Genomic DNA, 13,390 nt, shown 5'->3' with positions numbered 1-13,390 from the left:
TCAAAGAGTATTAAGATTGCATAGACATGGCTGGACCTGGTGGTGCACACCTTTAATCCCAGCACTCAGGAGGCTGAGGCAGGTGGATCTCTGTGATTTGGAGTATATCCTGGTCTGCACAGTGAATTCTAAGACATTCAGGACTACATAGAAAATCCCTGTCACAACAATAACAACAAAAACTGCATAGACATTAGATATAATTACTTAAAATACTTGAGTATTAAACAGGGTATCAATAGATGAAATACAGTAAGGTTGAGCTTAGTGATGCAGGGCTGTAATGCCAACACTTAAGAGACAGAAGCAAGGGGATGGCAAGTTCAAGGCTGTCTCAAAAAAGCAAAACAGAGAAGAAATAAAAAAAAAAAAACAGAACAAAATAATTACTACACCAAAAGTTAATTGCCAACTACTCTAGAAAGGACTCTGAGGACCAGAAAGAAGTGTGACTGTTTACCTATGAGTATGAGAAGATTCACCTAAATGGTTTGGTGATGGGAATTTTCCCAACTAAAGTGAGATCACCATCCAAGACAAGGATTTTCTTCGGAAGTCTAACTGATTGTGTCCCATTGGGCATATTTGTAGGGCTTGGTTGTGAGAATCCCCTCCCTGTTTACCTGTCAATACTCAGAAGCGTTAATTGGTCGTCTTTATGGCAGCCTTTAGATGCTTTTCACATTGTTAATGTTTTTATTCTGAGTCTTGAGAAGATGGTGTCATTAACCCAGGACAGCCTGCCTATATTCGCTGTCCCAAAGTCCAGCGAGAGTCCTCAAAATTACTCACAATGATTTATCTTCAGCTAACTGCTCCTTAAAAGGCTGATGTTCGAAGAAATTGAAAATGTTTTAAAGTCCACCTGGTCCACCTTTGAAGGTAGAAAGTTTTCCTTCATGGAAAACTTGGTTTTGTTCACATTGGATACAGTTGTTATTTAGTATCTCTACAGGCTGAGAGAAGAGATTCCAGCTCTTCTAAAACTCAGAATTGGGTAGTGACCAGTTAAACGACAAATCTAATAAAAATCTGTTTCCATTACATTATTCCCCCCACCCCCAGCCCAACAGAATCTCACCAAGTAGCTTTGAAAGGCCTAGAATTCACAATATAGAGCAGGCTGGCCTTGAACTTCTACTGATCTTTTTGCCTCTGCCTCCCAAGTGCTAGAATTACAGGCATGCTCTACTAAACCTGACATATCACACTACATTCAATATTAAGAATATAATGGCATATATTTCAACGTTAGAGCACTTGCCCAGCATCTATAAAGCTTTGAGTTCAGTCCCTATCACTACAAATAAATAAACCCTACAAACACAAATGTATAAATCTGTGCATAAAAATTCACTTTACCTGAACTAATGGGCTGGAGGCTGTTCTTTAAGATTTTCTTTTTTTAGCTTCCCAAATTATGAAGTTAAATATACATGACCAAAACTTAAAAATAATTCCATCAGTATTGATGTCATATGCTGTCCTCTATTCTCAAACATCTAAAAATCCCAAAGGTAAAACTTTCAATGGTCATACTATAATTTCCATTCTTCCATTGCAGTTGCCATCTGAACCCACAGGGCTTGCGGCTCTAGCCCTACACTGAAACCTGGTAGTAGGTCCTCACACTGAGGTCCTGTTTTTTTGCTTCTACCATCTCTGGTGGCCATAGGAGTTCATCAAATGTGATATGAGGTTTTACAAATATGATTGGAGCAGCAGTTACTGTATTTGTATATAAGAACAGTGGTGTCAAAACAGTACCTTTTATGCCTGGAAATCCGGGGAATCCTGGATCACCTCTGACACCGGGAAGACCGGGGATACCTGGTGCTCCCTATATTTTGAGTACAGGGAAAAGAGCAGAACCACTAAGTTTGAAAAATATAATACTCATGACATTATTTTTTAATAAAAATGTGACTTCATAGTGGATAAGAATAAGGTGAAATTGACATCATTTTTACCTGTTAGTTCAGCATTCTGCCTACCTTTAGCTTTTATGTTCCCTAAAGCTCTTCCTAGGACCATTTAAAACATGCCCTATCCCCCATCATGTGAATAAGCAAACTTGCCATCTGATGTTAGTGGATACTGCTTGGGCACTGAATGCGTTTAAATGGAACTGCCATGAATTTGGGGTCATTTCTGGAAGAATTAACCTGTAATTATTGCAAAGACCATAGAGCTATTGTTGAATCCAAGTGTCATTCTGCTAAGCTAGCAGAGTTCTAAATTACTCCTGATGAGGGTGGTGGGAGATCTACAGTCTAGAGATGGGACCAGAAAGAGCAGTCGGGAAGAGATTGTGCCTAATGAGTAGGAGGCACTCACATTAATTGCTGCTGAAGCCTTGAGACACTCAAGGACAGCCATGGGAGATGAGAGGGATCAGGGCTTCCAAAAAGATCAATACTCAGATCTACTTTCACATGTTCCTAGGAATTGAGACAGAATGCTATTGAGAATAATGAACTAAAACTCATGAAAAAGTTGCCAAGAATAACAGGTTGCTTTAGAGCCAGCTGCCTCCAGAAGGAAAAACACAATAATTCAATTGGCGGGATGAACTGGTATGTAGTTAAAAGAAGAGGGAAAGGAAAGGGAGCCAGCCATCTGCTCAGGGACTGTCTGGCTTCTGGTAATCGTCTGTTCTCTTTAGCAAAAGGCAGCTAAGGAGAGTCAGACACTAGGTTCAGCTCTTGGGTGGGAAGGGAGGTATTTTCTGCAGAAAGAGAGGACATTCATCAAGAAGAATCATCTTTCCATTGGAAATGACCCCGGAAGCACCTGGAGGAGTAAGGGCAGTCTTGTTTACAGAGCAGACTTTCTATCTGCTGGGGTCCTTGGAAGAACTTTAGGTGCAATCTCTAGGTCAAAGCACCAGCGAGGTACAAGGGTGACATCTACAGATTGGATGGAGGTGCACAGTATCTCAAAGAGTAGATTCTATAAATCAAATCACAGAAGAGTTGAAAAGAGCTAACATGATTCCTAATATGCAGCCCACAGAACGCCATATTTACCCCTAGTGAGGGTGAGAGGTGGACTCGTGGGCTGGGTGATAGAGAATCTGTATTTTCATGTGATCTCTCCACCCTGCCTTTGTGGTCACAGTGACTGCTACATAGGGCAATCAGAATAGGTTTTAAGCTTTGGTGAGTGGTCAAAACAAAGGTAAGTTATATAAAGGATTGATTTCAACTTGTAGAGGAGATTTGACATGCACTCAGGAATGAAGAATCGATATACTGACTCTTTGGGTTTAATTTTTAAGTGTGTGTGTGTATGCACTCGCACACACACAAGCCCAGGTGTTGCCAGAAATGGGAAGTGTTAGATAACTTTGGAGCTAGAATTACAGGTGATGATGAGCTGTCTGGTGTGGATGCTGGGAACTGAATCTAGGTCCTCTGGAAGAACAGCAGGTGGTCTGAGACATGGAGCTATCTCTCCAGTGGTAATGTATTGCTTCTTTAGAGAATGAGACCTTTGTGACCTGAACTCTTCAGTCCTCTGGTCTCCTCTGGATGGGTTCTCACACATCCTCAGCCTCCAGTTGTACTCCTCACACACATACACAGTGAGCCTTTAGGCTCTGGAGAACTTCTCTCAGCATCTACTCCTCTGTTAGCCTCCACCTTGCCTTCCTTATTTCCCTGGATAACTGATGTTTCTCTTTTCTGACTCAGACCCTGAGCATATCCCACAGAGGAAAACAGGAGCCCTTGCTGTGTTCCTTCAGCCACCCCCCCCCCATCTTTCCTTGTAGTACACAGCATAAGGACGAGTTTCAGTATCTGTCTCCTTCATTTTAGACTAGGCTCTTTGAGAGTAAAGGACTGTGTTGCTTGGTACAGTGTGGATACCCCAGAATGAGTTTTGAACCACATCCATCTATTCAACATCTGTTTCCAAGAGAATTCAGGTGAGGTGGTAGAGGGTGAGGGAGGGACTCAGAAATGAGAGGTCTTGGGCAGGGCTCCTGGGAGTCTGGACCTACAAGAACAGCACCCTTGGAGGTAAACGTGAAAGTTCCACACTTAACATCTCAAACACCAACAGCACAATGGCTAGGCAAGGAAAACATGGAAGAAATACTGGTGTAAGAGAAACTCAAAGTAATAGAACTGGTGTTATGAAGGATTTATTAATAGATTTCCTTAGGAGACATTAATCACACAAAGTGGAATTTAGCTGAGGAAGTGCTGCCTCCAACATACTCCAAAGATAAGTAGCTAGCCCGGCCTGACAGAGATAGCAAAGTTTATAATTTGAGGATGTAATTGTTCACCAGGACTGACCAGCTATCAGGCCTGTCCCCAAAGAAGGTGCCTCAAACAGGATGCTCACAGGGGAATACAGGGTCACAGCAGTGTAAGTCCTGGCCTGCCATAAAGCCCCTGGTTCTCTTCCCGAGAAAAGCATAGCTCTGCCAGCTGGACAAGATGAACTTGGGAGACAACTACTTAGAAAGAGGACACTAGTGTGCTTAAAATCATTCTAGTGATATCTTTGTTGTGAAAATCTCCCATTTGCTAGATTTATAGTCCCTCTGTCTCTGTTTAAATTGTTCAAAATGTAACCCAGAGCCGGGTCCTAAGAGGTTTACTTGGGGGGAAGTCAGATAGTAGCTTCTGAGAAATGTATAAGCCTAAGGTATATGTAAAATAATAAAACATTCTATTAGAGGCTGGCTTCTCTTGGGTATTAGCCAGGGCTGCATGTGTGCCATTAAAGAGTTTTCTCCTCTTCTTACTGGGAAGGCATATTATTTCTACAATAACAAAGTTGAATTTTATGAAGAAAAAGCTCGTGAGCACAGCTGACTCTAAGCACAGTGTGCCATTACCATTGTGGTCGTGAGTCAGCTGAGTGGCCCAAGGGAAACTTAGGTTGAAGTCCTAAAATGGCAATGTTCAGTTCAGTTAGATACTCCCTTCTCTTAGACACTTGCTGGGAGACTTAGCTCTTATTTCCATAAGTTGTAATGCTGGCTTTGTTTTAAAGGGAAATACTGCCAGAATGGGATATATTCACAGTAGAGGTAAGGCTGATGAACAAGGAAACTAAATCTGCCAGAACCAGGTACATAATAATAGGAAGAAATTCAAGTTACATTAAAATATTTGATGATGATGATGATGATGATGTGTGTGTGTGTGTGTGTGTGTGTACATATACAGATAGCAAAGGTTATTTTGAAAGCAAATTAATAGAGGGACACAATGACTATCATTTGAGGCTATTGGAGGGCATTTGTCAACTAATAGGTACTTAGATTTTCCCCTACAAGCTCAAAGTTTAAATAAGCAAGAGTCAGAGGTTTGTACCCATATATCCACATGTTAGAGGTGTTATAGAGGTGAAATCTTTGCAACCCTTAAGTGTCTTTGATTTCCTGCGCTCTGTGGGACCTTGGATATATCACAACAGTACACAGATGCATCATACAGAGTGAATGTGTGCTGCATTCAGGTGCAGCTGATCATGCACAACAGTCAGTTTGCCAGAGTTAATAGTACAGTTCACAAACAGTGAGCACGTGTGACCAGTGCTGATATATACAATATGACTGCAGCATAACAACAGCAAGGCAGAACTGTATTAATAACATTCCGCACTCACCGGGAAACCTGGTGGGCCCATGTCCCCTACAGTTCCAGGCAGACCTTTGGGGCCAGGTGGACCCATAAATCCTTTGTCACCTTTTATGCCTTTTCCGATAGGTCCTGGAGGTCCAGGGGGACCTGGCTCACCTGGATTCACAAAGAGTGCATCAGAGTTGCCGGTAAGGGATTCTCAAGAGTTCTGTCATAGATTCTTTCAAAATGGAACACAAGCTCCACAGCTTGTTATTGCCCCAAACACCCTTTCCTTTGCTGCTGTGAGGTGAGGCTGTGGTAAAGATGGAGGGAGAGCATGCCAGGGAAGCACGGGGAGAAGCAGGAAGGAATGGCATTTTCCTGAGGACAGTCAGAGGTATGAGAGAAGTGAAGAAGGACAGGGGCAACACAAGAAGCCACGAGGTAATGCAGAAAGAACACATCTGATGCCACTTCCATTCCAACTTGTGGAAGGAAGCGCTCTACCTGGATTTCCTCTTAAGCCAGGAAGACCTCTGTCTCCTTTGGGGCCAGGGACAATTGCCCCAGGTAGACCTGGTGACCCTGGGAGTCCAGCGGTGCCTGGGGGTCCTTGGGGTCCAACATTCCCCATAACCCCCTTCCTGCCGGGAAGGCCAGACAAGCCTGGAACTCCCCTGTCTCCTTTGGCACCTGCAAAGAAGAAAGCTCAGCTGGGTTTACAGCAATATAGGCACTGTCTTTGAAAATGTTAAGATTAATAATGTATTTTCTTAAAAAAACAGCTAGAGAACAAAAATATAGATCTATAGGTCTTCCTCTGACTAGGTGTTGGTGTAGGCAAAAATCACTACATTTTTTACAAATCTGTTGTCTGATTTTATTTGGGATGTGTGTGTGTGTGTGTGCTCCTGTGTCTTATTTATTGAAAAGTGCTCACTCAGTAAACTTAGAGACCATTGATTTGCTTGGTATGGCTGATTATCAAATTCCAGGGATCTGCATATCTCAGCTTTCCCAGCCCTGATATTACAGATAGTGTATATTTCATACCATGGAGCCATCTCCCCAGCTCTTTTATTGTCTTATTTTATTTTAAAAGTAAAAATACTCCTGCCCCAGCTCAGCTGTTTGAAAAACATTTACCTGACATATAGCCAAATGGCATGCTATTTTAAGATCTAAAGTGTTGTGCGTATGTAAGCCACAGTTGCTATTTGGTGGACTTTAGAGTGACATTATTTATTTACAGATAATTCAACAGAGCAGAGAGAAGCTAAACTTCAGGGTAGTGATGTGGGCTTGGAATTGTTGCCCAGTTAGACAAAGAGGAAGTTGTAATCCTGTTTAGTCTCCTGGCTGAATCTTTCCCACATCCGTGATACTGAGTCAAAGGGGGATCAGCCTGCAAGAGGTCTGAAAGGAGAGCCCAAATGTCACAGTGTAGTACCAGGTATTATTAGTCCTTTCAGAAAACCTTCAAGAAACTGTGCTTTGAAATTCCTGGATGAAAGCTGTCATGTGGATTGGAAACAATCTCCCCTCTTCTTTCCCATGTGTGTGTGTGTATGTATGTGTTTAACCAAAATATGACTTATTGATTTTATTTTAAGTATGAGAGTGTTTTACATCCTCAACTGGTGTTATTCATGAGAGTAAGTGGCTTCAGTATAGGAGAGAGAAGAGTGAGACTGCTGGCTGGGGGAAAGTTGTGGGTGGGTCACTGTTAGGTAGGTAGTAAAGGCCTGGGGTGAGAAAGAGAATCAAAATATTGAATGTTCCGGTGTTGTCCTCAGTGAATTCACATTCCTTAGTCTTGTGGTGCCTGTAATTCCTGCTGTTAAAGGAAGTGCTCAGAGGGTGTCAGCTTGTGTCAGTGCCTATGTAGCACTTTGTCCACCAATAACCTCATGTACTCATGTCATGGGTTTTATATTACATTTTTGTTAAACTTTCATTTCTTGTTTTCTGATATGAGTTCTCTTAAGGATCTGGGAGAATAAACTAAGCAAATCAATTCATATCTTCCACGTTCCGATGAACTCTTCATGGCTTATTAGCCCAGAAGTATCGAGATGTGCAATTACTTGCATAAGTGGACGATTTGTTATTTTTAAAGCTTTTGTTGTTGTTGTTGTTAATGATGATGATTTTGGTCTAAGGTGTGATTTTTTTTCCCTTTGAAATGTTATTTGCAGTCAAATGCAGAGTAATGTAAAGACAGCATTTCCCTTTCAGGGACTTTTGTGCTTAGTCTAACGATAAGAACTGAAGCTTTTCTTCTGTATATAATTCTACAACTAGACACTGGGATAGGGAAAGGCTCCATGCTCATCGGGGACGGAAGGCTCAGTGTACAAACACTGAGACTGACTAAAAGGACCATCAAGTCTTTAAGAAAAGAAGGGAAAGAGCAGCTCCTATCTGCTTCACACTCCAGCTCCAGTGCTGTTCAGTTCCAACATCAACTCATCTTCTGCAGGGTCTCATGTCATCATTCGTTATGAATAAAGCATAATTACTACCTTGAAAAACTCCTATTCATGGCAGGATAATAAAGATTGCTAAAAGGTGCAAACAATCAGCTGTTTCTCTTGGCGTCTTTCTTTACAGAAAGGAAAAGTGTTCAAGGACTCTGCTTCTCCTATGACACTGGCTTGAGACAGGTGGGTCAAGAAACATGCGTAGACTTTGAGGAACATACTAGATAAGTTGTCGTGTCTCAGATGTTGATAGAGGTTCAGGGTAGCCCTTGACAAACAACATGAACCACAAGCTCTGTGCAAGGGCTGGAGTCAAAGTGGGGAATGGCAATACCCCTGTACTTCACCAGCAGAAAAGGGTGCTCACAGGAAGCCACCTCTACCTGTATTCTTTTAGGAGCTGTGACACTGCAATAACCAATGAACAACAGCAGCAACAACACAAATACATATGAATATCTTCAAAGACTTGCATAAAGGAAAATCTGATAGGCTAGGACACAGCTTTGAAAATGTTTCCTTAATTGTGATTATAGTTTTAATTGACTATTAAGACTATATTTAGTATTATCATTGGAGCATCTTTCACTTGGCCAAGTTACATTGCTTGACAAATCAAATCGAGTGAAGTATCTACTGCTCTTGGAAACATGCACTTTATGATCAGGGAAGAAGAAATGCCTACCTGGTACACCAGGGCTCCCTTTTGGGCCTGGGTAGGCCCCCAGCAAGCCTATAAGATGTAATTTTGATATGTTAACATTTGATTAATCTCCTTACATCCTATATGTGAAGGAAATACAATTGATACATGCTGAGAATGTGTCAGAGACCATGCGTTCTATCAGTGAAGACTTATTAGAGCCACATGAAATTAAATGTTATTTATAAATCAGTGGGTGAAACAATATCAAAGGCAACCAGTGAGGTAGCTCTGTGGATAAAGGCTCATACATCTCAGACCAGTGACGTGACCCCAGTCCCCCAGGACCCACGTGGGGTAAAGGGAAAATCAACCTCTGTAGATCATCCTCTTGCCTTCCACAAAATAACTATGGCATGAATGACTCCATAAACATATGCACACACACTATATTATATATATAATTCTATATATAATTATTGTATACTTATATGTATCACATATAATAATTACATATCATATACATATATATCCTATGATAATCATATTCTATGATAATATAATAACTTATAATATACATATATACAATAATATATGATATATTTATAATTTATATTATATTATATATTATAGTTTATAAATTTATATATTATAAATAAATTTAATTTATTTATAATATATTATATATAATTATCTAGAATTTTATGTTATATATTTATATATATATATATATATATATATATATATATTTTTTTTTTTTTTTTTTTTTTTTTTTGGTTTTTCGAGGCAGGGTTTCTCTGTGTAGCCCTGGCTGTCCTGGCACTCACTTTGTAGACCAGGCTGGCCTCAAACTCAGAAATCCGCCTGCCTCTGCCTCCCGAGTGCTGGGATTAAAGGCGTGCGCCACCACGCCCAGAAGATATATAATATAAATAATATAATCTATATATACTTATACATGCTACATATTATATAATATATAAATAATATATCCTATATCATATACAATTAATATATAATATATAGTGCATGCATATGTATATAGATTCACACACATATGTGTGTATACACACACACACATATATATATATATATATATATATATATATATATATATATATGACTCATTAATTTGGATATATAGATGAAGAGCAGGCTGTACCTGTTTCTCCTTTTTCTCCTGGAGGACCAGGAATTCCATCACGTCCTTGGTCACCTCTCATACCCATTGGCCCAGGAAGTCCTGGGAGTCCTGGAGGGCCTGAAACAAACAGAAATCTAAATCATGCCACTCAAAGACAGGGCCCACTTCTGATGGCCCACTGTGAATACCAGGGAGAGAGGTGGAAAGTGCTCAAAGATACTGAGCACTTTACATTCATAGTAAAACAAAACAAAACACCTAAAAACCTATGCCTAGATTAGTACTATCCTGAGATGACCATGATACTGACAGATACTTCAATTAGGGAGTGTTACCAATCTCACTACTCTGCAAGAGACAGAACAGTAAACTTAGTTGAATCTCAAGGAGAAAGTGTGTTTTCTCTAGACAGGGGGGTAGAATACATTTTAAAACAATACCTGGAGGGCCAGTGCTTCCTGGAGGGCCTGGGAAGCCTTTCTGTCCTTTCAGACCCAAATCACCAGCAGGACCTGGTTTTCCTAAAGATGCAGAGAGAGGAGAGAAAAAGAACACCAAGATAATAAGTAGTTACATTGGCTACTCAGTCAGTTCTCCTGTCAGCCGTGCTCAGGCTGCCCTTAAGGAAATTCCTGACAGGTCATCTCAGACATTTGCTCTGAAAAACATTTCTCCGGGAAACGGTCACACAGCTGTGATCTCCCTTCTATGTTGGAGTTCTAACACCCAGCTATTCAGAATGCCATTGTATTTAGCAGTGTGGTTTTTTAAAAATTAGGGCTGACAACATGGCTCAGTGGCTAAAGTTGCTTGTAGCCAAGCCCAACAACTTAGGTTCGATCCTTATACAAATTGCTCAATATATGACTAACTGCTAAAATCAGGAGCTAACTGCAAACCTATCAAATCCCTCACTTAAATGCTATATTCATGTAACCTGTAGCTGTAACTTAATAGTTTAGCAAGCCTTTTTTGTGTGTGTGATTTAGATTTATTAAATACATTTTTTTTTCAGGGCTGGAGAAGATGATGAGTGGTTAAAAGCACTGACTGACTGCTCTTCCAGAGATCCTGAGTTCAATTCCCAGTAACCACATGGTGGCTCACAACCACCTGTAATGGGATCTGATGCTCTCTTCTGGTGTATCTGAAGACAGCTTCAGTGTATTCATATATATATATATAAAATAAATAAATAAATAAATCTTTTAAAAAAATACATTTTTTTCTTCCCCTCCTCCAGCCAGGGCTGGGAATTGAACCTAGGACCTTGTGTATGTAAGGAAACGCTACACTACTGAGTTCATCTCCATTCAAGCAATTGTTTTTAATAAAACAAAACAAGTTAACACGGATAGCAAGAACCAGATCAGAATTATGTCAGGAAAAAAAAAGAATTGAAATAGCACTACAGGTGGAATTATATTCATCATAAATTTATAGACTAAAGTCCTAATCCCCAGTGCGTCAGAAAACCATTGTGTTTAGCGATATGGTTGTCAAAAATTGGGGCTGACAAGATGGCTAAGTGGGTAGTGGTGCTTGTAGCCAAACCTGACAACCTGAATTTGATCCCCAGGATCCACACGATGGAAGGAGTGCACTGATTCCCACAAGTTCTTGCACGATGCCCCCGGACCTCCACATGGATGCTACTCACCACCCCCACATACAATGAATAAATAAATAAATAAATAAATAAAGCTAAAAATGTATTTAAAATATTTTGTAAAGTTATATTAAAGTGAGAACTCTAAACCAACACTAGTGGCATCTTTGTAAGAGATCAGAAATGCAAACACAAGGGGAGACAGGAAGAGATGGCTCTAGCCAAGCCCAGAGGTCTCACAGGAACCAAGTCTTACCAGCACTTTGGTCTCAGTGCTCTGGTTTCCAGACTGTGAGAAAGCAGGCATCACTGAAGTCACCCCACCTATGCTTTTGTTAGAAGCTTGGCTATGTCATTCTAACCTAAGATTTTGCAAGAAGTGCTGTTTCACGTCTCTAGGCTGCATTTGTTGAGGCAGAACTTCAGACTTCTTGGTTACAAGAGCAGGTGCTTAGAATTCAGTTTGCTAAACAGTAAAATGAAACCCTCCTAACTAATTCACCATTTTTTTAGTGCTCTAGAATTTGAAGTTCAAAGTTGCATCAAAACAACTGTTGCACACACACTGGAAATTGTAGCTTTCTGTTTGCAAAGGTGAGTCTAAAATGTAAGGGCCATATGACACACTGCTGCCACCTTTCAGAACTGAAAAGCTGGGGCTCACCTGTTGCAGGATAGCTGGTAACACTGTGAACCCTTGGATTGTGTTATTTACTGGAAAAACCTGTTTCTAGTTGTGGTGTGGCTCAGCATTTAGCACACACCTTTAATCCCTCTGGCTGGAAAAGCAGGCATGCCCTTAGTGCACACCTTCAATCCCAAACAACGAAGGTAAAGGTAGTTTGTAGAAGGAAGCCACTGTGCTTGAAAGTGATGTCAGAGTGGCAGAAAAAGTGATGCTAGGCTATGCCCAACTCTCAGAAGAGAGAGAAAAGAGAGGCTATTTAAAAGAGGGCAGAGGGGGCTGGAGAGATGGCTCAGCAGCTAAGAACACTGACTGTTCTTACATAAGTCCTGAGTTCAATTCCCAGAAATCACATGGTGGTTCACAACTTTCTGTAATGGGATCCAATGCCCTCTTCTGGTGTGTCTGAAGACAGTGACAATGTACTCACATAAAATAAACAAATATTTGAAAACAAGAGTAAAAGAGGGGAGAGAGAGAGAGAGAGAGAGAGAGAGAGAGAGAGAGAGAGAGAGAGAGAATGAGGCAGCTGTATAGGGTGAGTTTTACAGGGGAGAGTTTTACAGAGACAAGTTGAAGACAGAATGAGCCAGAGAAGGAAAAGGATCCAGATTGAGGCCACACAGAGCAAAAGTCAGAGGCCAATAGAGGAGTCAGCTTATAGAGGAGTCAGGCTTTGAGCCAGAACAGTTAAGTTGAACCAGCCAGTCAGAGATCACAAAGAACCAGGAATGGGTGAGCTTACTCAGCAGCAGGTCTCAGAGGCTGAAAACAATAGATTGCTTAGATTACATTGTACAGAGAGCCTAGAAGCTTCCAGCACTAGGCCTAGGTTGGCAGACGGAAGCAGTAAGCCCTTGGAGGCAACAATTATATCAGGCAAATAAAAGTTATTCTCACACTGACCTGGGTGACCAGGACTCCCAGGACTCCCAGGGGCTCCATCAGGTCCGGCAGGTCCCGATCGTCCAGGTGGCCCAGGTAGGCCTCTTTCTCCTTTCTTTCCTTTGTCACCTGGCAATCCTGGATCGCCCTTAAATTCAGTCAAACACCTTTAAAGTTCTCATATAAGCAGGATATGTGGTTAGGATTAAGTTAAAACTAAATAACTAAATAAACAAACCAAAAAACATGAAATGACTTATTGACTTATCAATCCCTGCTGTGTCTTTGCTACAGGTCAGCACCATGAAATGTGGGAGGAATAGATTAGCCTTGTGCTTCGTGAGGCCCAATGC

At 40.9% G+C, this 13,390-nt stretch overlaps 1 protein-coding gene and 1 long non-coding RNA gene across 2 annotated transcripts in view; one reads left to right on the top strand and one right to left on the bottom strand.

Annotated features, from left to right (window-relative positions):
• Positions 1-13,390, bottom strand: part of Col4a3 (collagen type IV alpha 3 chain) — a 136,774-nt gene that overhangs the window by 11,005 nt on the left and 112,379 nt on the right. The window contains exons 38-44 of the mRNA XM_021155885.3: positions 13,059-13,185; positions 10,299-10,379; positions 9,877-9,975; positions 8,757-8,804; positions 6,096-6,281; positions 5,632-5,762; positions 1,768-1,840 (exon numbers count right to left, since the gene is read on the bottom strand). Coding sequence (XP_021011544.1) covers positions 1,768-1,840; positions 5,632-5,762; positions 6,096-6,281; positions 8,757-8,804; positions 9,877-9,975; positions 10,299-10,379; positions 13,059-13,185 — 745 coding nt within the window. The remainder of the gene's footprint in view (positions 1-1,767; positions 1,841-5,631; positions 5,763-6,095; positions 6,282-8,756; positions 8,805-9,876; positions 9,976-10,298; positions 10,380-13,058; positions 13,186-13,390) is intronic.
• Positions 5,726-11,524, top strand: LOC115030370 (uncharacterized). The gene is made up of 3 exons (XR_003835953.2): positions 5,726-5,794; positions 8,202-8,254; positions 11,438-11,524. It is a non-coding gene; the product is annotated as an uncharacterized LOC115030370 (long non-coding RNA).

The sequence above is a fragment of the Mus caroli genome, unplaced genomic scaffold (genome assembly GCF_978045245.1).
Source record: "Mus caroli unplaced genomic scaffold, Mus_caroli_1 scaffold_1, whole genome shotgun sequence".
Lineage (NCBI taxonomy): Eukaryota > Metazoa > Chordata > Mammalia > Rodentia > Muridae > Mus > Mus caroli.
This window is presented reverse-complemented; position numbering and strand designations above follow the sequence as displayed.